The following is a 26,482-nucleotide window of genomic DNA, read 5'->3' as shown; positions in this document are numbered from 1 at the left end:
AAACTTTCTAAAAATGGGAGCGTCCAGTGGAATAGATTCTCTTTGCAGATAGTGACTCACCCTCACCCCATCTTGAAAGAATTCAAACCATAAAAGATATTTCATCTTTGGTTCATTTGATATTTGCTGAGTGACTGCTCAGTTACTTGGCTAGACTGCAGAGTTAAGTAAAATAATTCAAGGTTTCTGCCTGTGAAGGACAGACTTGAAAGCAAAGAAAAATTGTAATGTATTTTTAAAAATAAAAGCTATGGGAGTAATTGACAACTGCACAAAGGGAGTGGTCAGTTCTACTTAGAAGTCTAGGGTGTTCAGGGTAGGCTTCCTGGAGGAAGTGACACTGGGATTGATTTTTTTTCCCTAATTTTATTTATTAATATTTATTTTTGGCTGTGCTGGGTCTTCGTTGCTGCACAAGCTTTTCTCTAGTTGCGGTGATTGGGGGCTACTCTCTAGATGCAGTGTGCAGGCTTCTCCTTGGCAGTGGCTCCTCTTGTTGCAGAGCATGGGCTCTAGAGCACACAGGCTTCAGTGGGTGCGACTCCCAGGCTCTAGAGTGCAGGCTCAGTAGTTGTGGTGCATAGGCTTAGCTGCTCCGGGACTTGTGGAATCTTCCTGGATCAGGGATCAAACCCATGTCTCCTGCATTGTCAGGTGGATTCTTTACTACTGAGCCACCAGGGGAGGCCCTGGTTCCAATTTTAACTTAGTACTTTCTAGCTGTGTGATCTTAGGCAAGCCACTTCATTTCTCTGAGCCTTAGTTTCCTCATCTGCAAAATGGGGATGACAAACAGGAGTCTGTCTCCCGTAGTGTTTGCTGGTTTAAATGAATTTATACTTAGAGTATTGGCACTTAGTAAATGTTATGTATACAGCATTTCTTAATCTTGGCACTGCGGATGTTCAGGACTGGATAATTCTTTGCTGTGAAGGGTCTGTCCTGTGCATTATAGGATGATTAGCTGCATTTCTGATCTCTACCCACTAGATATCAGTGGCACTCTGTCTCCTCCCACGTCCCTGCCCCCCCTCAAGTGTAACAACCAAAAATGTCTCCAGACATTGCCAAGTGTCCCCCAGGAGGCCAAACTGCCCCCAGTTGAGAGTCATTGCTGCTGTGTACGTGTTAATCTGTTATTACCCGGTCTTCATGGGTCTTCTGGGGGATGGTGGAGTTGCCCCCGAGTTGGGTGCACAGAAGAAGGAGATGCATGTTGGAAGGTGTAGGCTAAATGGCGAAGACAACATCCACCTGAAAACTAGTTTCATGAGATTTTGGATATGTTTAAATATAGTTTTGCTGATTGGGAGCAGGAATGAATCATTTTTCACAAAACATTCTTTTTAAAGCAAATACTCTCAATAAAGAATGTTTTTGTGTTATTTTTACAGCTCAGAAGTTTCGTTTAAAGAATGTGAAATGATTTTATCCTCCGTGGAGGCCTAGAAAGGGAGCTCATTAAAAACCCAAATCATGAGCCCCCGAACCTTGAGACTTGATGGGCTGCGGTGCTGGGGAGCTGCCACGTGGCAGCTCAGAAACGCGTGCAGCTGCCCCATGCCTGGGGGGAGAGGGGGCGCAAAGCTGGGTTTGCCGCTTCGAGCCGCACTGCTGGTGCCCAGCCAGCCAGGTGGGTCCTGCTGGTGCCAAGTCTGCTTACATCAACACCAGTGAGCATGCCCTGAGGGGCCTCTGCCTCCCCAGGCACGGGCCACCTGCATCCCGCCTCTCCCTGCCACTTCCTGAGGCGCAGGAGCAAGTGGGACAGGGATGGGGGCAGACAGGGCAGGCAGATCTCCAGAACCAACCTCAGACCCCCGTTCTGTCAGCCCCTGTACGTCTAGCTTACGTTGTCCCGTCTGTGGGAACTGGGAGTCGTCTGCAAAGGTAGGGCCTACACCCCTCCTTAAAATTCATCTCTGCCTGGCACCCTGCTCTTACTTGGGGCAATCATAGTTAACCAGATACTCTGCCTGCCTAATCCTAGAGAGAGACTGGTGTCACACATTGTGCCCAGTTTCTAACAATCCTGAGACAATGAAGAAAATTTGATGTTGTAAGTTGAGGGTAAAAAAAATAATAATTAAAGATTATTTGCATATCTTTACTCTGGCCCTATAGAAAGAAGAGTAGTCAGATTGGTGTGACTATGTTTCTCTTCCCACTTCCTCACATACCTTTTCTCCCAAGTTTATCCTGCTGTGGTTGTCTAGCTGGCTTTGGAGTGCTTTGGATAACTCCAGTCAATAGGACCTATGTTTGTATCACGTCTTCGGCTGTCAGCCTGAGCTGTTTCGTCCTGTTGACAAATAGACTTTTCTAGAATATCCTCATGAGATTGCATTTCTCATATCTGAGATAAGCTACAGGAACAGACTCAAGGATCAGATGTTGGCTGCTCAAAATTCTTGATGTAGGAACCGAGCAGGTGCAGTAGCACAGATAAAGGAATGCAACTGTGTGAATAACTTAAGTCACTTGTATCACAACCTTCCATTCATTCATTCCCTAGACAAGTACTGACCAAGTGGCCCTCATGAGCCAGGATAGAACAAAGATGGGGCCATGTTTTGAGCGAGAGTGACTTAGGTTAAATGCAAATAAAAACATCAGCTCCCATAGTTCCCACAAATAGAATTAATTGGTGGAATTATTTTTTTCCTGGCGTTAAAAAATACATATGACAGCAACAGACAATGGCCTGCAATTTCTCATTCTTTGTGACAGACTCACCATTTTCTTGGCAGCATCACCTCACATACACCGCCAACTCCATTGCCAGGCTGCTGTACGTGCACACTTCAGATGTGAGTGTATCCCCCCACACCGACACCATATGATTTTAGATGGATCATCACTTCCAAGGAGCCATGGGAACAGTTCATGGGGTACAGAGCTGGGAGCTTGTGCTTCCTCACAATCAGTTGGAGTGTCCTCTGCTTTCTGTCCAGGGAGGTCAGGAGTGGTCACCACCTCCTAGCTGTTCCCAAAAGATTGAGCTCTGCTTGTCTACTACAGAAGAGAAAATCACATATTTACCCTACCATTCTTTAAGGACGGTAATTAAAAAAAAATTTTATGGTAAAATGCACATAATTTAAAATTCCCTGTCATCACCATTTTTAAGTGTGAGGGCTTCCCTCGTAGCTCAGTTGGTAGAGAATCTGCCTGCAATGCAGGACATCCAGGTTCGATCCCTGGGTTGGGAAGATCCCCTGGGGAAGGAAATGGCAACCCACTCCAGTATTCTTGCCTGGAGAATCCCATGGACAGAGGAGCCTGGCGGGCTACAGTCCATGGGGTCACAAAGAGTCAGACATGACTGAGCGACGAACACTGCTAGTACACTCCTTTAGACCACAGTTCCCCACCCCGCCCCCTGGTGGCCACCGTTCTACTTTCTTTGCCCATACATGTGATTCTTCAAGACCACATATGAGTGGAATCATACAGTATTTGTCCTCGTGTGACTGGCTTATCTCACTTAACATAAAGTCCTCAAGGTTTGCACATGCTGTAGCCTCTGTCAGAATAGCCTTCCTGTTTAAGGCTGAATAATATTCTATTGCATGTCTAGATCACATTTTGTTTATTCATTCATCTGTGGATGGACACTTGGGTTGCTTCCCCCAACCCAAGTGCACTGTTTTAAATAGTGCTGCTTTGAATGTAATGTACAAGTATCTCTTGAGGACTTGGGTTTCAATTCTTTAGGCTGTATACTGAGAGGTGGGCTTGCTGGATCATAGGATGATTCTGCATTTAACCTTTTGAGGAACCATTATCCTGTTTTCCATCAGGGCTGCACCATCTTACAATCCTGTCAACAGTGTACAAGGGTTCCAATTTTCCCATGTTCTCACCAACACTTGTGATTCTCTGGGGTTTTGATGGTAGCCATTTTCATAGGTGTGAGGTATAATTTGTAATTTATTTGCTAGGGTAAGTCTAGTTTCATAGGAATGAAGAATGCAATACTCTCATAAAGTGACGGTGTCTATGAAAGAGATTCATGGACAGAAAGGTAACTTATGGACCTAAGAGACAGAGTAGCCCACGTAAAGCTCATCTCATCTGCCTTGAGACACGTGTCCTTGATCCTCTGTGTGTCTCCATTACTTGCTTGACTGCAAGCTTGTCCAGGGTGATGTGAGAGGTGTAAGTATCCCACTGACACTTCCGATTACTTCGCAGTGTCTGCAATGATGCTGGACATAGGTTAGCTGCTTAGTTATCAATCCTTCTTCATATGACCTGATAGAGTGCATTTCTGCACCACTCCCCACAAAGAACACATCTCAGCCACCTGTGCTCCTCAGCTTGCCTGCCTTGCAAGAAGGCTTCAAGTTCCAACTCAAACAGCCTCTTCACATCATCGTTCCTATCCCCTTAGGCAGTCGGCTCCATCTCCCCCATCCTCCTTGCCATTGTGTAGGTTTTCCCTTATCAGTACCCATCTTACCAAGTTACAATATTGATTTGCCTGTCTAGTTCCACAGCAGCACTCAGATGTCTTCAAATCTAGGCTTTCTTTGAAGACCCTCAGTAAGTATTTGTTGAGTCACTAAACGCGCTCCAAATTAATAAGTGATCTCATTGTAAGTACTAAAAACATCTTTTGGGGGTGTGAGAGAACAGGGAGTTTGACTTCCAGGAGATGCAAGTTCAAACCCAAGCCATTATAGCAATCCAGATTGATGGAGTCTATGGCTTATTTGCCTTTTCTCTACATTTTTCTGATTTCTCTCACACATTTTTAGTCTGCTTCCCCCTCAGGAAGTGACATCCTGGCTCTGAAAACACTGTCCTGTTTCCCAGGTCAGGCAGAATGCTGTCTCCCAACTCTTGCCTGTCAGCACGAGTAGACCAGTCTCCTTCTTAGACTATGCACACGCATTGCAAAAGAATACCTGAAATACAGCCCTCAGGGTTCTTGCCTCCATATATCTGTAACCCCGTTGCTCAGGTAGTACAGGTGCCTGGATATGAAACTGCCCGAAGGTTCATGCAGACCCAACTTGACACCCATGTACTGAGAACCTCCCAGCATGGCACTGGGCCCTGGGGCGACTGTAATGAGACGCGTAGACCCACCCACACACTGCTGTCTGCCAAGTGCCAGGGGGTGTGGAGGTGGGAGTCTTCTTACATGGTGACAGCTGATGTGCTAACCTGATATAAAATGCAGCTATCCCCACTGGTAATTCCCCCTCTGAAGCAGCACAGGACTTGTTCCTCACCTCCTGGAGTCAGCATGCCTTTGAGTTAGAGATGGCAGTGCTCCTGGGGCACCCAGCTGCGAGGCATACAGATGTAGCAGCCAACCCTTTCCACCTCCCGGCATTCCTGGGCCACTGCTCTGCATCCTCATTCCCTCGTGTGGTCTGGGAATGCTCCTGTGCCACTCTGTCCTGAAGTCTAGGCTCTGGGGGACATCCGACCAAGACCCCATGTTCAAGACTTCCGGGGGACCATTCTAATTGCTCTGTGCTGTTTTCTGGGGAAGCTCCAATTCTCTGGGAAAATGGCTCTTGTCAGAGCATAGAATCCCCTATTAGCTGTTTCTAATGCTAGGCTGGTAGTATTTCAGTGTGCACACCTTTTCATCCTTGAAGAGGTATGCTGGCTACTTCTTTCATTCTCCTCTCACACCTTTGACAAAACGGAACCCTTTGAATTCAGAGACCCTTTGAATGGGGCTCTGGAATCAGGGAAGAGAGATGGTGGGGACTGGCTGGTAAGAGGCTGCTGGGATGGCAGAGCCAGGTGAGAGCTCTGGGTCAGAGAACTGCTCATGGTAGGAAGGAGTGAGGAAGGACACAAGGCCTAGGTGCAGGGGACTCCCCGGCAGGGAGGGCCAGGTGAGCGGCCAGCACACCCTCCAGACATATGCCCCGAGGCCGGAACTGGTGACTCCCTTTCTTCTTTTCATGCCAGAATGGGCACCCCTGAGCCCTTGAGAGCTGGTGACTGTGACTACAGAGAGGCTGAGTCTGCCTCAGGGGGCCTCATTGGTCCTCAGGGGGAGGCCGGGTCTGAGGCTGGGCTTGCATCCTGGGGCTGACGCCATCTGCACTGTTCCTGCAGGACCACTGCCCGGCGCCTGCCCTAGGCTTCAGCGAGTGGAGTGCAGGAGACACGGTTCCTCCTTACAATGTGCAGAGGGGTGCTGGCTGCACTCATGGCACTCTAGCTTGCTCCTGAAAGTGTCAGTCACTCAGTCGTGTCTGACTCTTTGCAACCCCATGGACTGTAGCCCCTCAGACTCCTCTGTCCATAGGGATTCTCCAGGCAGGAATACCGGAGTGGGTTGCCATGCCCTTCTCCAGGGGATCTTCTCGACCCAGGGATCAAACCCGCATCTCCCACCTTGTGGGCAGATTCTTTACTGTCTGAGCTACCAGGGAAGCCCCCCAACTCTTCATATTTTTGCAGTGTTTATTTGGAGACTAAAAAGCGAGCATGAAAAGGGTAGAAACACAATGGTGTTATTTAGCAATTCCAGGATACTCTGGAATTTAAGAGCTATCTTTGCTGTTTTTCATTAAAGGGCCCCTATCTTATTTTTTTAATTCAAGGAATTATACATTATAGTTTTTTAAAAATACACACAGAGAAAGAGATAAAAAGAAGGAGGGAGTGGGGAGAAGAGGAGGGAGGAAGAGAAATGACATGTATAAAGTCAGAAAATCTACACAGGACAGAAAAGTACAAATAGTTTATTTCGGGGAGAGAAATAAGCCACCTCTTTGAGCCTCAGGAACCCTGTGGGGCTCATCAAATGCAAATGCAAATGAGAGATGTGCTATTAAAAAAAAAAACAGAACTATAAAACTTGGTGAAGATCTGTCCTTTTCTGGTTAAATGATATGTTCTCCTTCCATGTTTTTCCCCCCCGCTTTCAAACTTCTCTGGATACATTATAGCTTTCAGAAGGTTGAAATAAAAAATGACTTTCTTAATGCGTCTTTTTCCCCTCAGAAGGAATAAATAAGCCTGCCTTTTTCTCCCAAATTTTCCATCAGATGTGGCTTCAGCTCCTTCAGTAGGCGGCTACTTTCTCGTTTTCTGCTTTTTGCCTCTTTTAATGACGAGCACACAAATGGTGACCTTATGGTATTGCTGGGAAAAAGAAAAAAGAGCAAAATAAACAATACTGTGCTCCCGGGAAGAGAGTGAGAGTTAATTAACGGTGGTGGTGCCTTTTGTTTCCTTAGCCTCTCGTGTAGGAAGAAAGAAAAATGGGCAAGTGGCTCCACTTCTATTTTGTTTGTTTGTTTTTCATTACTCCATTAATCCCCATAAACAAGGCATGTTTTTTAGTTACAGATCCACTAGAAAAAATGCATATGCTAAACCAGATGGGTGAAATTAACAGTCTCATTAAATGTATTTTTAGATAGCCGGTTTTACAATATCACCAGTGACATCAGAGCTTTGATTTTGTGCCACATTTGAAATGCAAACTTTAAAAAATGTGCAAAATGAGCAGTTTTCCTTTAGATGTATTATTATTTTATTATTATATCCACAAGGGCAGAAAACTGTCTAGATTCTTTTGTAGAGAAAGCACCGATTGGTAATGTTTGGGGGGAGTTAAGAATTTTAATAGGTAAAAGAAATAATGAAGGCTTTTCCACCTGCCTTCGTTTCAGTCTGCATTTTTTTTTTTTTCTGTGTGTGCACTTGCTGAGGATTTGAACTTTGTGAAGGTTCTCCCTCCTGATTGTTATTCTCCAGCAATCCGTGCTTCTGGGACAATCCTGCAAATGATTTCTGGGGTTCTGTGCCAGATGTCAGCAGAGCAAGTGTTTCATTTGGAGCTTCATTTAGTTTGGAGTCTCTTCTCTCCTTTGAGTCCCCAAAGCCCATGTCCGTGGGTACTCAGGCAAAACTCATCATCTTAGTTATGTGTTTGGCAAAGCAGGTAAGGCCAGAATGAATCATTAACAAAATGGTAATATTGCTTTGCTCTGAGTGTGCATAAAGGGGCATTGGAGATGAGCATGTATTTAAAAGTAAATATAAGAGCAAGTAGGGGTGGGGTTTGTTTTGCAACTCCAGCTGAGTGCTGCAGTACACACTGAATCACTGCAGTAGGTTCTCACCCTGTCTACTGGTTGGATAGGATGGAATTCTCTCAACTCTGCAGAGGGAAAATTCAAAAGAAGAGCCCCAGACTCCTGGTGGAAAAGGGGGTTATTATTCAGATCCATCCCAACAGATGAGCAGAGGAAAATGTTCAAGGACGTTCATTGGCATTTTGTTGGTTATAGCCAAACCACTGGAAGCAACCCAAGAGGCTAAAAATAGGAAACCGGTTGGAAGAACAGCACTGCTCTAGACTGCAATACTATTAAAAGTTTAGGAAGAAGAATAAGCTTCTGACTGCTGTGGACAGGTATTTGTGGTATGCTGTTAATTTAAAAAGAAAGTTGACAGATAAGCATAGGGAACTAGACTCAATATCTTGTAATAACCTATAATGGAAAAGAATCTGAACAAGAATATGTATGAGTCATTTTGTTCTACAGCTGATACTAACAGAATGTTAAACTAATTTCAATAAAAATATTCATAAGGGAAAAAAGTTGAGAGTTTGAATCTATAGGAGCTTTTCAGAAGGAAAATATGTATGTATATAGGCAGATAGATGTATAATGAATTATCTATGATGAGGAAAAGTCTAGAAGTACATACACCAAACTTTCAATAGTTTTCCTTCACAATTAAAGAACGACTGGGAGAGAGGGGACTTTTTATTTTATATAAACCTACATTGTTTGAGTCTTTTTTTTTTTTAATAACAAGCAGCTATTTCTTTAGGAATTTAAAAAAATACAGAAGGATGAGCAAAGTCCACTTGTTCAGTGAGGTGGTTCTTTCAGCACTTACCTCTTGGGATGGAGAGAGTTAAAGCAGATCCAAGGTGCTACCTCTGAACAAGCTGAAGAGGGTGAGGGTGAGGAGTTTCAGGAGCCAGGAGACAGGACTACCTTAGCGCTGAGTGGAGGTGGAGGGCGGGTACCTTTCCCACAGCTTAGCAAGTGAAGGCACGTGCCTCCCTGACAGGGGCAGCCAGCTGCCTATGTGCTCAAAGGGATAGGTACCAGCTCATAATCAATGGCGTGGATCTCACAGTTTCATCCGTTGGATTCCGCTGGCTTCTGTGATGCCAAGGCAGAGACATCAACCTTTGCCAATGGCCTGCCCTTCAATCCAATCTCAAATCCTCCAGCGAGAGGTTTCCCACGTTGGAAACTTATCTCTGTTCATGCCTTTTGTGAATTTTTTGTGAAAGTTGCTCAGCCGTGTCTGACTGTTTGCAACCCCATAGACTATATAGTCCATGGAATTCTCCAGGCCAGAATACTGGAGTGGGTGGCCTTTCCCTTCTCCAGGGGATTTTCCCAACCCAGAGGTCAAACCCAGGTCTCCCGCATTACTTTGGTGAAGTGCTGATAGAATGAGTCTCTCGTTGCCTCTTGGAAGTTGTTAATAACATTTTAATGTGGGATAAATTGAAGAAGATCAAAGAAAACTGTTGGACATAATTCTCAGGGGAGAAAATTTTCATTTTAAATAAGTTGACTGCATCTCTTTAAATGGAAGTAGTACCTGTGCAATCCTATGTGGCTTTTTGTAACACAGCATCCTGTAGATACACAGAGTAGAACTGTAAACATTTGCTGGCTGATTAATAAATGAGAGATGAATAATGTAGATAGATTTTAAGGGACTGTGACAGATTATAAGGCCTTATAACTTGCCTGTTTGGACTTAGTTTATCAATTTATGGGAGGATTAGGTGAAAGGAAATGCCATAGCTTAAAGCAATTGTATAGAGAGATCTCTACCCACGGCAGTAAGGTACTTATTAAGATACCTGGTTGCCTATTATCAGGAAGAAGCTGAAGCACAGTGAATAGGAATCTTTTCCTGTGACCTACCAAGCTGGATTCTAGGCTTGGCTCAGCCACTTGCCAGCTTTTGTAACTTTAGACAAGTTAGTTGACTTCTCCAGACTTCAGTCTCCTCATCTGAAAAATTAAGACCCTAATTAAGTACCTACCTCCTAAAATTGTTTGGCTTACATGACATAATTTGCATAAGGGATTCAACCCAGTATTGGGCATTTCATAAGCCTTCAATAAAAGTTGACATTCTTTTTGTTGTATTTAGAAACCCACAAGGAAAACCAGAGGCAAAAGATGATAAGAAGGCATCTCAAAATAAGGTTCTTGTGCTCAACTTCTTACAGCAGCACCTAGGATCTATTTCTGAGATAAAACACACTCTCCTTCAGAGTCTTAGAGGGAAAAAAAAAGTCTCTCTGGCAGTTTCGGTGGTCCTAACTTGGTGTGAGTTACACTGAGTAGATTATTCTCTTGAGGCATTCTCTCAGCTGTAGAAAGCACATCCTCTCCCCCAGGATACTAGGCTGTCATTTAGTGCCAAAGGAAAAGCTATTTACAGAATGACACCCTGGCATCCCCAACGGGTTTGATTTACTTCCCCGGAAGGTGGTATATTTCAAGGCACTGCAGGACCAGCAATATTAATAACTCAGGTGATTTAATTGGCTCCTCCCAATTCTTTTTAAAGCCATGTCGATCCCATGGTAGTTAATTGTGTGTGCTGTGAATTGTGTTATTTACAGTGCCGAGGAACCAAAATGAATCTGTATTAGATATCGGTGGGCGGATATTCGAGAAGGCTGTAAAGAGACTCTCCAGTGTTGATGGCCTTCACCAAATTAGCTCCATCGTCCCCTTTCTGATGGATGCCAGCTGCTGTGGATACCATAAAGCATCCTACTACCTCGCAGTCTTTTATGAAACTGGATTAACTGTACCTCGGGATCAGCTACAGGTAGAGTATTTCATGAATCGCAGGAATATCCGTCACCTAGATTGTATTTGCAGGGTAAGGCCCTCATACCCCAGGTGGAACTGGACATGTTCATGCTCCCTGGAGTCCTTTAAAATCTTTACACTCAAGAAAAACAGCTTAGGGCTGTGTTAAATACAGGATCCTCTGCTGGCAGTGAATGAAGAAGTGCACTTTATCCATTTCTGGACACAGCATGGGGATACGATTGATATACTCAGGAATAGTTTGTGCAGGGCTTATCAAAATCCTAGTCCTTCAAGAACAGGTGCCTCTTACCCAATTCTTGGAACTATTCTGGCTGTGGACCCATCATCGCATATGACTTTTTAGCTTAGTGGAATCATTTAGACCTCTAAGCAAAGAATTGTCACATTCAGCCTTCTACCATTAAAACAGGAGAAGGAAATGGCAACCCACTCCAGTATTCTTGCCTGGAGAATTCCATGGACAGAGGAGCCTGGAGGGCTACAGCCTATGGGGTGACAAAGAGAGTCGGACACGACTGAGCGAATTGCACACCGTTAAAACAAAAGTCATACTAGACTGTTTTGTTTATGGTGTTGAATCCAAATTTCATATGCAACTTGCTTAACATCTGGAATTGCACTTTTATAAGTGCTGCTAAATAATCCCTGATCACAGAGTTTTTGTATTTGCACCCAGGATTGTTTATCCTGGATTTGAAGAGACTCAGACTGTTTAGACCCTCCCAGGTGGCTCCATGTTTCTTTCACTTGATTTCTTTATGTGCATCTCTGGCTGTAGCAGCTCATGACTGATGGCATGCTTTCCTAAGTCCTTGAGGCAGTTCCCATTGAGGTGTATAGAGTAGAAGACTTGAGCCCTGTTTCTGTCACAAAACGACTGGTTGACCAAAGACATATGACTTCAACTTTCTGAGCCTCTATTTCCTTCACTCTGAAATGAGGTGGTTGGACCAATCAATCTCTAAGGACCCTTCCCAACACTAACATTCTGAGAATGTGAAGTTGGAATGTGGCCCACCATTCAGATCATCTGACACAGATGATGTAGCTGAAGTGGGCCAGCATCCTTAGAACAGTTGGTGGATACACGAAGAGATGCTGTGAGATAAGTCAGGGGAAGACCCTGTCTTCACTGAGGGAAGAACAAAGGACTTTTCAGCTATTAGACATTAAGGACAGATAATCACGAGAAAGCTCTTGTGACTTTTCTGAAGTTTTTCATGTTTTTTGTTTTTTGGCCATGCAGTGTGGCACGCAGGGTCTTAGTTCCCCAACCAGGGATAGAGCCCATGCACCCTGCTTTGGGAGTACAGAGTCTTAACCACTGGACCACCAAGGAAGTCCTATCTAAAGTTTTTCTTAAAAGACGTATTAACTTCTTTCCAGAATGACTAAGCTCATATTATGGGGGTGGGTCCAGATGACCTTTCTATGTTAGAATTTTACCACCCTTTTCTGTAATCTTGTGAACACTGTCCATTTCTTTCTAACAGGGCATGTTGTATAGTTTGGTTGGAGGCCAGGGCAGTGAAAGACTGTCTTCGATGAATCTTGGGTACAAGCATTACCAGGGTATTGATAACTACCCTCTGGACTGGGAGTTGTCCTATGCCTACTACAGCAATATCGCCACCAAGACCCCCCTTGACCAGCACACGCTCCAAGGAGATCAGGTACAAGAGGGAAATGGGTGGGAGTGGTTATGGCCCTGCCTACTAGGGCTTCCTGAACAATTTTATCAAGTGTCTGCCTCTGTGGCTGGTTTATTCACTGGCCTTCAGAGTGCAAGCATAATCCCATGCAGAGAGAAACCCTCTCATAATCTCCAGTTCATATTTCCTCACTGTGCTCTCAGGCTGAACGCAGGAACCATCCTACATCTGTGCATGAGGAGCTTTTCACGAGTGGGAAGACTGGTATGGGGAGGGGAGATACAGCCCTGGACAGACTCTGATTTTGAAAACCGTGTATACCAGAAACAGAGACATTTTGTCTTTGTTCCAAAATCATGTGACTGGGAAGGATCTGGAGATGTCAGGGGAGATTGAGTCAGATTAAGCAGGGGCAGTAAGCCAAGGGCTGCTATCAACACGTCACAAGCAGCAGGGTTGCAGAGTCTACATATAAGAGAGTTCCATCCCTCCCTATGTTCCTGCTGCCCAGCACCTCGAGAAGCGTCTGCCCATCACATGAGCCACAGGGCTCCAGGTGACTGACAGCAGGCAATCCATCCTGGATTAAGGACTGGATGAGGGGCACTGACTCCAGCCTCTCATTTTGCAGGCTCACCGATCTTTTTGACTCATTAGGCAAAGAAATCAGTGGCTAATATCTGCCTTCAAAACATGATGCGTTACATTGGACCAACTGATGGTTTGTTTCAGGAACTGTGAATAAAAGGCTGGAGGTAAAGGTGATGCGTGCATGCACTGTCTATTCAGTTGTGTCCGACTCTTTGCGACCTTATGGACTATAGCCCGCCAGGCTCCTCTGTCCATGGGATTCTCCAGGCAAGAGTATTGCAGTGGGTTGCCATGCCCTCCTCCAGGGGATCTTCTTGACCCAGGGATCAAACCCATATCTCTTTACATCTCCTGCATTGGCAGACAGGTTCTTTACCACTAGTGCCACCGGGGAAGCCCAGGTAAAGGTGACAGTGTAAGAATAAAAAGAAAGCTGCCTTTAGATGATGTAGATTTGCATCCAGCAGGAGTAGATTGTGACGTGGCTGGCCTCTCGGCTTGTTTTTTTCATAGCACTTCAGCTAGTTAAATTGAGAAATGCAAGTAGACTGTACCAGGGGTTGACAATGTTTTTCTGTGTAAGGCCAGATAGTAAATATTTTAAGCTCTGATTTTATAGTCACTATTTCAGCTACTCAGCTTCTGCCAAAGATAGTATATAAACCACTGGGGTGCCTGGGTTTGTGCAACCAGGGACAGGAGGTTGCTGCATGATCAGATTTGGCTCTGGTTGAAGCCATAAGCTCTTGATTTTCACCTTATGCTTGGTGAGCCTGGGGGATGGGTCAGGCTCGTGGAATCTTAGACAGAGCAGGCTAACTGGGAACCAGACCACTTACTGTTTCCAGTGCTGCTCCTGCATTACATTTAGAAACCCCCAGTGCAGGAAACGTGTGCTTTGATGATTGGGAATGAATGGTTTCTGAAAAAGAAACCTACAGTGGCCACTGTAGAGTTATGAAATAAATGACTCAGAGATACACGTTGTCAGTGAACATTAAACATGAATCAAGCTATAAAGTACCCAAAGGCTGTCTGTATAGACATTCTAATTCCTTTAGAAGATAATGATTTCTCCTGAATAAACTTGTATTCTCTCCGCATACATAGGCTATGGGCAAAATTTGACCTTAGTTTGACAGGAAGTTTTTAATTTATTCATTTATAAAGTTTTTAAAGAATTATTCTGGAAACACATTCATAGAAAAATTAGACCACCAAATAATATTGTTATTGTTCTGCTAAGCTTGAATGTGTTAATAATGTCCTATACGTATACACTTTTAGGAATTCTAATGCAGCATAAATGAGCAAGGGGAGATGGTATGTTGCTAACAAGCTCCTTTTCTTTTGAAGATTTGGCCCATGAAGTGTTATGATTATGAAAGAAAATGTTTAATTGGTCAGAACCAGAGAAGATGAATAGAGAAGATCCATCTTGCAGCTGGAAAGTCGTATGATTAAGAATCACAGATACGAATTATACAGTTAGTTGTATCATAGCTCATTTTCTTCAGAGTGTGTAATTAATGGCTTCTTGAGAATTTTAGCAGGTGTCATACATCGATTTAAATATCCTTTTGTTGAGAGATCTATTAATTCACCGGCAGCACATAACAAGGGGCTTCTCAGGTTGCACGGTGGTAAAGGATCCTCTTGCTGATGCAGGAGACACAAGAGACAAGGGTTCGATCCCTGAGTCGGGAAGATCCCCTGGAGAAGGAGATGGCAACCCACTCCAGGATCCTTGCCTGGAAAACTCTGTGGACAGAGGGGCCTGGCAGGCCACAGTCCATGGGGCCACAGAGAGTCAGACATGACCGAGCACACCCACACACAGCACATAAAAAATGAAGAGATCTGGAAAGCCAGACCTCTAATTAACAAACCAAAGATCCATCAGTAACTTCTCTCTTGATTTTTGTTTCATTTTTTATGTAACTTGTGGTTCCCATCACTTCTATATTAGTAACCTCGCTTCATGTCACTTTTATATGATTTAGAGGGATTCTACTTCAGGTCAAAGAGAAAGAATATACTAGTTGTTTTTTGGTTTGTTTTTGTGGCTTAATCACAAATAAGTTCCTATCATCCTTTTCACCCTTCAGAATTTGCTCTTCTGAAAGGTTTGGTTCACAGTCTTTTGTGTCTACACCTTCTAGAGGGCCAGGGGTCTCACACATCCCTCCCTCCACATACTGACGACACAGAAATCTGACTCTCAGGCTGAGCTCTTTCCTACAAACCCCCATCTGCAAAAATAACATATCACAAAGGCAACACACCCTTTCCTCCTCTCCATTCCCCCAAACTCCTCAACCCATGACACCCCTGTCCATGCCAGGAACTGGGGAGTCATCTTCAATCCCCCCATCATCCTAGCTGGGGTTATAATCCCCAGCAGGTTTACACGCCAACTTCTCTCTACTCCCACTCCCATCCAATATACAGCCACAGCCTACAACTGTCCTTTACATCTCTCTGCTGAGCGACTATGATGGCCTCCTCTTATGGACTGAGTATGGCGTGAATTGACCCCTAAGTCCAGAGCCTGAAGCCCTCCCCACCAGTACCTCAGAATAGGGCCCTACATTAAGGAGACAGAGCCTTTGAAGAGAGGAATACGTTCAACCATGAGGTGACCCTCATCCAGCATGACTGGTATCCTTACAAGAAGAGGAGGTTAAGATGAAACAGAGGGATGACCATGTGACGACACAAGTTAAGGAAAAGGGGCCTCAGAAGGAACTAAACCAGGACTTCCTGGCAGACTCTGAGCTTCCAATGCAGCGGGCACGGGTCTGATCCCTGGTCTGGGAACTAAGATCCCACATGCCATGTGGCCAAAACAAACAAAAGAACTAAACCTGCCAGCCTCTTGATCTTGGACTGCCAGCCTCCAGAAGCATGAGGAAGTTAATTTCTGTGGCTTAAGCCGTGTCATCTGTGGCTTTTTGTTACGACAGCAGCTCTAGCAAATAAATTTACCCCCTAACTGGCCTTTCTGTCACCAGTTTTATTCTTTTCCATGTTCTTCCCATGGAGGGCAGAGGGGGCCGACAACAGGGGAAGTTCTCAACCTGGCTGCACCTCAAAGTCTCACGGGGGATAAGAGAACACCTCTGTGCTGGCTCCACCCCATAGTCTCATCAAATTGACAGGGTGGGGTCCAGGCGTGTAGTTTGGGTATATATGTCTACGCGCATGTGTATATTTAAAACTTCTTCAGATGGTAGTAACATGTAGTCAGTGCTGAGAAATACTGACCCAGAAGCACCAAGTCCAGCTCATCACTTGGCATAGGAGTCGTTTCTTGATCAGGTTTCTCTCTGCTTCTCCAGTCTCAGCTCTCAGCAGTCCCTGCTTGGCCTGCCCACTCTGGAGATGCCAAGCTTTTGGTCACATCAGGCTGTCCATATCTCCTGACCCTGCCGGGTTTCCTCTGCCTGGCTTGCTTTCTCCATGCCCACCCCTCCTCTTCCTGTCTGCTGACCCTTCTTCCTCCTGGAACACTGGGCTCAGACATCACCTTCTCCTTGGATGTCTCCTTTGCCATGCACCTGGCCACCCAGGCACATCCGTGCCCTCGCTCAGTGATGGGTGCTGTGTACAGGATCTGAGGACTGGCTGTACCAGTAGACTGCGAGCCCCCCAAGACACTTTGTCTGTTCACGTTGGTGATCCCAATGCCCAGCACTGTGCTTGAAATTTAGGTGGCACTTCCTATTGACTGACAGGATAGAATGCAGAGCAACCAGAAATGGACACAAAGGGACCGAAGTGTTTTGTTGACTCTCTGGTACTTTTTCATGTGACCACTGATCATTGTCGACAGCAAGCACCTAGGCACTTGGCTTTCAACTCTGCCTCTCCTGCAGTCAACACCCCTTCACCCTATTTGGGGAATCTTGGGTACTTGCTTCTGTGTCTACATCTTTACACTTGATATTCCTCCATTCTTACTTTAAAAATCCCTAAAATGTTAAATTTCAACAAAGAAAACTCAGATCCCCACATTGGGAGCCAAACATTGTAGCTGATTTTAAACACCCTAAGATCTGGGTTCCTCACGGTGGCTCCTCCAGACCCTGAAGGAAGTGGTGGTTTAGGTGTAGACTCAAATTGCCCTGCTGCTGAGTTCCCGGGAGTGCTGGCTGAGCCATTCTATTTCACGACTTCAGAGAACGTACATGCTCTGGGAAATGGGGGACCACTAAGAGCATTTGCTCTCCAGGTTCAAAGTCCACTAGGTCCTTCACCCTCCTTACCCCTCCCTGCTCTCCGCTCTGTCCTGCCTGTCCTGTGATTGATGGCAGAGAGCTGGCATGATGTAGCCTGAAAGTGAGCAAAGAGAAAGGTAGCAAAGCGTATGAAGAGTCTAGGGACAGTGTGGAGACTCCTCTGATGCTGGGTCCAGGGACGTCTGAGGATTGCAGAGTCTCTGGACACCAGACCTCCTCTCACCTGGTCAGCAGGTCTTAACCCTGCAGTATAGGCTATGAACTGCTTATCCTAGAGACCTTGATTTTATAGCACAGCAACAAAAAGAACCCTTCCCCCCTCAGAATCCACAAAAGATCCCAGAACTGGTCAGTCTGGGATTCTGGACTCCTGCCAGCAACTCTCCAGCTCTACCCCTAACCCTCACCCCCACTGGTCTTTCTCCACACCATAGCTTCATCCAGGATTGGTCACTTTCCCATCTGAAGCATCATTCCTTGTTCTCAAAATGTTTGATGGATGAACAGTCCGACACTGCTCCCTTTTAGGGATTGCTCCTTCATCAGATGTCTTTGTAGATGGTTGACTTTCACAGAGGGCCTGGGTGTGTGGCTCTGACTGGTGCTGGTTGCCACTGTGGGGACCCCAGAGTTGTAAAGATGCAACCACCAGCCTGGGTGCGGCAGGCAATTGTGGTGTAGCTTCAAGGCCAGTTTGCCTGGATTCAGGTCCCAGGTCTGCTGTTCACAGGGTGTGAAATCTTGGATAATTCCACTCGCTTCTCTGTCTCTGCACAGTTTTTCACTAGTAAAGACTGCCATGACACTCTCCACCTCACAGAGTTGATAGCATGAATAAATTAATCCATCTGATGTATGCTGAGTGGAGCCCAACACACAACATGATGCTCTCAGATGTTTCCAGCCCTGACACTCCCTCCTCAGATCTGTCCCTTCCATCTTCAAAAGCATCAAACTCTCAGAAATTCACCCCCACAATGTAAGGCTCTGAGCTGTACAAAACAGCAAACACCAACAGGATGGCTAATATTCTAAACTGCTGTCAGCCTTTTATGAGTTCAGGACCTAAAACATGAGTTACCATTCCAGAGAGCTTCCCATATGCCAGACACTCCGCTAAGATCTTCACAGTCTCATTTAATCATCCTGCAACTTTGTGAGGTCAGTACAGGTATTGTTCCCATTTTACAAATGGGGCAACCGAGACTCGGAGAAGCCAAAGAACTTGCCCAAAGTCAAACAACAAGCAAGTAGTAGAGGCTAGATTTGAACGTGAGTGTTTGTAACTCTTTTGCACTATTAAAAATAATGGCTAGTAGGTAGAGTGCTTTTGATATAGCAGATACCATGCTACACTTCATTTTTATCGATGCAGAAGCTAAGACTTAGATAAATAAAGTCAGTGGCCCAAGGCCTACAGGTAGTTAGTGGCGAGTTAGAATTCATATCCCCTGGGGGTGATGTGAAAGATCTGATGTCACCACCATGACACTATTAGATGGAATTCGTTATGTATAAGGGGAGACGGTGAACCAGCCCCCCATCTGCTTTCTCCCAGATGCATAAGTCCTCAGGGTGGTGAGGGTGGGTGAGGACTATCTCACAGCCAGCTGTCCTGGGTCTGATTCATTAGTTTGAAGAACTTAGGTAAGTTGCTTAACCTTTCTGGGCCTCATTTTCCACATGTGTGAAATGGGGATATTGATAGGGACTGTCTTATGAGGTTGCAAAGATTCAATGAGTCAATCTGGACCAAGCAATCGGTCCACACACACAGTCTTTGATGGTGATTATGGTATGTTATCACTGCCAGAGAGTGGCAGAAGCACCTGAGTATAAATTCTTGCAGCACAGAAACTCTGTCTTCATGTGCTATGTCTTTCATTCAAGTATCATGACAAAGTTAAGAAGGAAAAAGCAAAATAAGAAAAAGAAGAAAATCAATCCCAAATCAAATACCCAACTCCCTAGTTGACAAAAAAAACCTTATAGCTGAGAATTATATTATTTGAGCTGCCTGAGCTTCTGCCCAATTCCAGGCTCATCACAGATGACAGAGTATCCCCTGGAGTCTGAGCTGAAGTGCCTACTTATTGGCCTTGCAGTTAGCGAAGAATGAGATAGAGACCAGTGCCCAGACAGGATTCCAGGGCCTTCCCACTAGAGGGCGACATTGTTGGGGAGCCTGTCAGAGCCTGTCTTTGGAGACAGGTCAACCTGGCTTCCAAGGCCCGCCCTACAACATGCCTTGAGCTCACGGTTTTACCCTGTGAGCCTCAGTTCTTTGCCTATCAGTTGAGGACAGTGATATTTGGGTCTCAGTCCTGCAATGAGGATTAAGTGAAAAAAATATTTGTTAAACACCCTGCACATGGTTTCAATCAAAGGTGGCAGCATCATTATTCTACTTGTTGCTATTTTCTGGGTGCTGTGCCAAGGTTAGACATCCAACAGGAATTGATACCTGTTGTGTTCTGAGTCCTAGCTCTGTCCCCAAGTCTGCCCTCTACTGCCTCTAAGAGGGACCTCTGGTTGTGTGTGGCCCTGGTGGATGACGGGGCTGCAGGCTAGAGCTTGTGAATCTGAGTCTTTTTCTCTCTCTCTCTTTTTAATTTTATATTGGAGTATAGTTGATTAACAACGTTGTGATGGTTTCAGGTGAACAGCAAAGGGACTCAGCCATACATACACGTGTACCCATTCCCCTCCAAACTCCCCTCCCACCCAGGCTGCCACATAACATGGAGCAGAGTTCTCTGTGCTCTACAGTAGGGCCTTGTTGGTTATCCATTTTAAATACAGCAGTGTGTACACGCCTAAAACCTTCCCTTCACTGACAAACAGAGGATCAGAAGGGAAATCAGGCCGAGCTTTTTGTTCTCTAAAGCTTCTTTCTCCTAGCCTCATCCAGAACCAATTTTTTCACCATCTGCTTGTGGCCTTGAAGCCCTTCCCAGGCCCTCTGGCACTAGATAGAGTTCATCATGTATTAAATATAAGGGGAGACTGTGAAACAACAAGACTGTTTTTTGGATAAAGAGCCAAAATTTATACATAAAAATGAGCCTTATTTTCTTCAAAGGAGGCAGATACCTGGGAGGCTGTTTGCAAATTTGAAGCATTTTGTGAACTTTCCCCTTGGGTTCCTCCTTAGAACCTCTGGTGCATGCTTGTGCATATACTCAAAAAGTTAATATGCCCTTCGCTTTTGAGAGCAGATTTCATTTTTGGAAATAGCCAAAAGATATTGGAGGCTGAGCCTGCTAAATAAAAAGGGTTAGTCATGCAGGATAATAATACAGCATAATAATAAGGTTATACTTAGAATTTATTGATTTACCTTTTTTGATGCCTTGTATAATCTGGCCCTAAAACTGATGGCACAGAGGGGGACTTCTGAACTAGCTTGAGCAAAGGAAGAGAAAGCAGAGTAAGCTTCATCTTCCCAAGGCAAATGCTTTGACAGGAACAAAAATGCCCATTTAGATGCAAGGTGTGTGATCGACTCATTTAAAAAGAATGTGATCTTATGGCATTGTGGACACACCTCATATTTCCATTATTTGTGAGTTTTTACTTGAATAATTGCTGGTTTAAGAATAATGGCATGTCTTTTGCATGCCCAAATTATTTGGATATTTTCATTCTCCCTTCTCCCCTTCCTTTCTTCCTCTCTCCCTCCCTCCCTTCTTATATTCCTTCCTTCCCTTTTAGGCATATGTTGAAACAATTAGACTAAAAGATGATGAAATACTCAAGGTACAAACCAAAGAAGATGGAGATGTCTTTATGTGGCTGAAGCATGAAGCTACTCGAGGCAATGCGGCAGCTCAGGTAACGATGTGGTCCACTGTCTTGGAAACTGTCTCAGCCCTGATGGACCAGGATACGCTGTGATAGCAAGATATCCCAATCCTAGTGACTTAACATAGCACCAGTGTATTGCTGTTCACGCTACTGGGGGTGCTGGCAGGGGCTGTGCTCTCATAGTTCTTTAGGAGCCCAAGCTAACAGAGGTGTCACCAAAATGTACTTCCAAAGCCATTGCCTCAGGGCCATCTGTGACATGTCACAGCTGGCTCCTAACGCTTCTGCTCACATGGGGCACTTCTCACATTTCATCGGCCAGAGCAAGTCAGTTGGTCATTCTCTTTAAATAATTTGATTTACGTATTTATTTCTGGTTCTGTTGGGTCTTTGTTGCTGCGTGAGCTTTTCTCTAGTTGCCGAAAGTGAGGGCTACTCTCTAGTTGCGGTGTGCGGGCTTCTTGTTGCCATGGCTTCTCTTGTTGCAGAGCTTGGGCTTTAGGGCACGCGGGCTTCAGTAGTTGTGGCCAGGGGCTTTGTTACTTCATGGCATGTGGGATCTTACTGGATCAGGGGTCAAACCTGTGTCTCCTGCATTGGCAGGCAGATTCTTTACCACTGAGCCACCAGGGAAGGCCAGTTGGTTACTCTTGACATTGAGTGTAGTCAGACCTGCACCCATTGGCGAGTCACAGGATTTATGATCAGTCCCAAGACTCCATCAGACATTCTAGTGCATCAGATATATAGATATAATGATATAAATCATTTATATAGGGCAGTTCTTCAGGATCTTTGTTTACATTTGGCCAATTATCTGGTTTCTTTTTTCATACTTGAACTACCCTAGGACCCTCCTCTGTGTGTGTGACTGTTTCCAAGATGGATTGAGGCCTATGGGGTGGCCTTGGCATCACATGTTATGGGGTGGTGCCTCCTCCTTTTGATCCCCAAGGAGCTTTCTGCACATGTGCAGTGTCTCTCTTACCCCAAGAATGGAAAATATATGACCTAGTGATCCTTTACTCAAACAGGGGTTAGCCCCTCTCTTCCTGCCTTGTCTGTTATCTTAAGGTGTCCTCAGGAGACAAAGCCTGGCTATTTACCTTGTTTCTGTTGTCAGTTCTGTTTCAGTATGCAGACAGGAGACTGATTGTAAATATCTAACCAGGAGCCCACCTACCTCCTGTCTCAGGAAATGCAAACAGGAGGCCAGCTGTAAATGCCTAGCCTGGAGCCCATCTATCTCCTGCCTCATAGGGAGATGCCCTGACTGCCACAGATGTGCACAGGCATGCATGCCTTACACTGGGCTCAGAAGACAGTCAGTGACTCCCAAAGGGGAGGGCATTTCAAGAGAGGAGACAGTATGGTTGTTGATCCATCAGCTCTGACCTGGGTATAGTACATTCATTCACATACACACACCCACATCCCCCTGACACACATTGTTGTGTTAATAACTTGTATTTAACCCAGTACACCTTTAGGGCTCTGGTCCCCAGTAGAAAGATAGCATGTGTCTACCTAAGTTTTGGTTCTCGATATAAAAACATTTTGAACTAGGTTTGCCTTACCCTCTTTAAAAATCTCGTATGTTAAGTATTAGGGCTTCCCAGGTGGCTCAGTGGGTAAAGAATCCTCCTGTGATGCAGGAGACATAGGTTCACTCCCTGGGTCAGGAAGATCCCCTGGAGGAGGGCATGGCAACCCACTCCAGTATTTTTGCCTGGAGAATCCCATGGACAGAGGAGCTTGGTGGACTACAGTCCATAGGGTCGCGAAAAGTTGGACACAATTGAGCCACTAAGCGCGTGTACGTGCACACACACACACACACACATGTTAAGCATTTCACAGGAAAGTCATTGTTTTAAATTGCTACTGTCTTAAAGCAACGGTTGGCCCAGATGCTGTTTTGGGGCCAGCAAGGTGTGACCAAGAACCCGGAAGCGGCTATCGAGTGGTATGCCAAGGGTGCCCTGGAGACTGAGGACCCCGCATTAATATACGACTACGCCATTGTATTATTCAAGGTAAGAATCACTCAATTTGTGCTGAGGTTGCAAAATTCCTATCAGATTTCCTGAGCAGTTTGATGTAGGCGTGCAGGCAAACAGGGAGCCTGTAACCCAAGAACCTCGGAATCTGCTTCTGTCAGGCTGAATGGAAAGGGGTATTTGCTGAAAAGGCAGAGTCAGAAGCAGTTCCCTGGTCTTGTTTTTAATCATTAGTCTTAGGTTTGGCACCTGGATTCTCTTTGCTTTTCCAAGCATTGTGGCATTCTGGAGGAGACACCCCATTTTTTACGGATTGGTACATGGCTGGCAGCCCCAAAGGTGCTGCAAGTTCTCTTATCAGGCAGAGCTTTCGTTGAATTACAGCTGAGATGAAATGCGTGTTTGGCTGGATCCCAACAGTGTCTCTGATCAAAACAAAGATCTTGGTTTTAAGCCAACAGGAGAGCAGGGTAGTGGGTGAGAAGACCATTAGCCCAGGAGACAGAAGATGGAGTTCAAATCCCTCCTCTGCAACCAGCAGCTACATCCTTGGGCTTATGTGACCTCATGGGACACTGGTAATGGCCACAGGTTGAGTGAAAGAACCTAAAGAAGGGACTCCAAGAACTGCAAAATGCTTTATGGAGTAACAATAATTTACTTCGATTGAAGCAGTGCTTATTACCTGATGTACATCAATTTTCAAGACACCCTTGCAAATGTAGCTACCATGGTACTTGATGATCTGTTTATGTGTGTGCTAAGAGAAGCTAAGAAAGGATTTGTAACTTACCCAAGGGTTTCCCAGATGGTGCTAGTGGTAAAGAACTGGCCTGCCAATGCAGGAGACTTAAGAGACACGGGTTCAATACCTGGATTGAGAAGATCTCCTGGAGAAGGGCATGGGAACCCACTCCAGTATTCTTGCCTAAGGAGCCCCATAGACAGAGGAGCCTGGCAGGCTACAGTCCATGGGGTTGCAAAGAGTTGGATACTACTGAAGCAAGATAGCATGCACGTACACGTACAAGATTGTACAGTTGGTGCATTTCAGACCTGGGATTGGGATCCAGGCAGTCTGGCTTCAAAGTCTGTGCTCTTCACCCTTGAACACAGAGACATCAATTCATCCACCTTGGAAAAATAGAAAGCTGTTGGCTCTACAAGGAAAACCTTGGTGGCTATGTCCAGGCCCAAAGGAGGCAGCTGCCCACAGACAGCAAGTGTCTTCAAACAAGGACTTGGATGCACATGGCCGGGCTCATCTCCAGAACCACAGTTGTGGTCGCTCACTGATTAACAACCATGACTCTTGCTACATCTCTAGCCTTCCAAGTCTTAAAACCTATTGGTTGTTACGGTTTCCAAGTTTAGAGCCCAGACTTTTTCTTTGTAGTTGTTAAATCAACATAGAAGTGGTTTGACTCTTAGCCATATGCCAATGTATTTGTGTACTTATGTAATACACACCCATTCAGAGCTGACAGAACTCCAGGCTCTGCACTAGATGGAGGAACGTATGGATGCATGAGCCATGTTTCTGACCTCTGGGGCCTCAGACACTCACACGGAAGACAGAGGACTGAGACAGGTGCAGAGGAGAGGCACCGGTCCGCCGGAGTTGGGGCTGGTCGTTGCCTGGAGTGCAGAGAAGACAAAGGCATGACTCAGGCATTATTTCTGCCTACCAGGAGCTTGAAATCTAGAAGGAGAGCCAAAGATATAAATATATGACATGGGAGGTGACAAAATGTTTCTTCAGGGTCTGATTTCTGAAAACTGAAAGTTTTTTTGATTTTCCTACATTCTAAGTTATCTCTGAGTGGGAGGAAGAAAACCCATTATCAACATCTCGAGAAAGATTTTTACCTCTGGCCAAAGGTGTCTTTAAGTGTTTTCAGTGTTAAAAAAAACCCCATCCAAAAATGAACTTTCCAAACAGGAAGAAGGGCAGTGTGCACTCGGCTCATTGTTTTGTGTGGATATTTGGCGTATTGTATTCAAAAATGGTGCCACAAAGATGGCTGTAGTTTTTCCAAGATGGTCGAGTCAATCCCATTTTACACACACCTGAGGATGGAGCTTGGACTTTTACTGCAGCTACTGTCCTCCGTGGATTCATCCAGTGGATAGTCACTGAGCATTTGCTATGCATCAGGACTTTGTATTTTTCTTTTAACAGCTTCCAGTGCTACTCAGACTTGTGCAGAGTGTATAGTCTTTGTGCAAGAAATCATCCCACTTCTGATTATGTAATTACACTGGGAAATCCCTGATCTAGAAATGAGAGTATCTTGAGTTCTGTTTGCAGATCTAATGAAGAGGCTTTGGGTTAGCCAGCCCCTGTGGGCCCCAGTTTTATTCCTTCCAAACAAAGAAGCTGGAGAAGATAAACTTTGAGTGTATCCAGGTTCTAACATTCTGTCATCCTGATTGTTCTGATCCTTTCTGCAAGGTACAAAAAGGTTGTCTCATTGCCCCGTCTAGTTACTTCAAATAGCCTTCATGTCCTTTTCTCTTTCCTCTTCCTCTAATTAAACGAAGTAATGGTCCACTTCTGAAAAATAGTTTCATCTTGCATCCTGCTTCAGCTCATCGGTTTTTATTAAACAGGTAAGTTAAAGTCGAGTAGAAACTCAATGTATGTAATTTAACCTTTATTTGGATCCACCGTTTTACTTTGGGTCCCGGAACTCTAAGGACAGATTCTGCAGCATGTTGTTTTTGTATTCTGTAAGGAGAGTGTGAATCATTTTACTTTCTCAGCATGGAAATGACAATATACAGGAGAAAATACAGCATGGCAGTTGTAAACCTGAACTCTGGAGCCTGGGCTCAAATCCTGCCTCTGTTCCTCATTCCCTGAGTGTCTCTGGGTTGGTTTCTCAGATGGGAATGATAGCAGCACCATGGCTAGGGTCAGGAGGATTAGATATGGCAGGAGAGCTCCTGGCCCAGAGTAATTAACGTAGGAATGTTTGCTAGTGCTGTCTTCATTACTAGAGCTGAGTATTTAAATAGAGTTAATAGTTGTAGTCATTGCAAAGCCCTCTGACATTATATCACATGTGACCCTGTCAAGCGCTGAGTCTGAGACCAGGAGGACTCCATGGGTGCAGGGGTCAAAGACAGGCTCTAAGTGAGCTTGGAAGCATCAGGGTTTTCATCCAGCTCTTCTCACCTGCCATCTTCATGGTCAGAGCCATGTCAAGAGAGCCCTCAGTGACTCCTCCTGTCCCACCCTTGGACCCACCATTTTCCCACGTGGTCCTGCAGACACACCAGAGTGGTCCCATGAAGTTCTGCTC

At 45.2% G+C, this 26,482-nt stretch overlaps 1 protein-coding gene across 2 annotated transcripts in view; it reads left to right on the top strand.

Moving 5' to 3' along the window:
* The window catches only part of SEL1L3 (SEL1L family member 3), a 107,979-nt gene that overhangs the window by 48,388 nt on the left and 33,109 nt on the right, over positions 1-26,482 (top strand). For both annotated transcript variants that reach the window (XM_055588185.1, XM_055588184.1), the window contains exons 10-13: positions 10,664-10,875; positions 12,377-12,556; positions 21,082-21,201; positions 23,070-23,210. In XM_055588185.1, the coding sequence (XP_055444160.1) occupies positions 10,664-10,875; positions 12,377-12,556; positions 21,082-21,201; positions 23,070-23,210 (653 nt within the window). The remainder of the gene's footprint in view (positions 1-10,663; positions 10,876-12,376; positions 12,557-21,081; positions 21,202-23,069; positions 23,211-26,482) is intronic.

This window comes from Bubalus kerabau, chromosome 7 (assembly GCF_029407905.1).
Source record: "Bubalus kerabau isolate K-KA32 ecotype Philippines breed swamp buffalo chromosome 7, PCC_UOA_SB_1v2, whole genome shotgun sequence".
Lineage (NCBI taxonomy): Eukaryota > Metazoa > Chordata > Mammalia > Artiodactyla > Bovidae > Bubalus > Bubalus kerabau.
The sequence above is the reverse complement of the archived record's forward strand: the minus strand, read 5'-3'. Positions and strand labels throughout refer to the sequence as shown.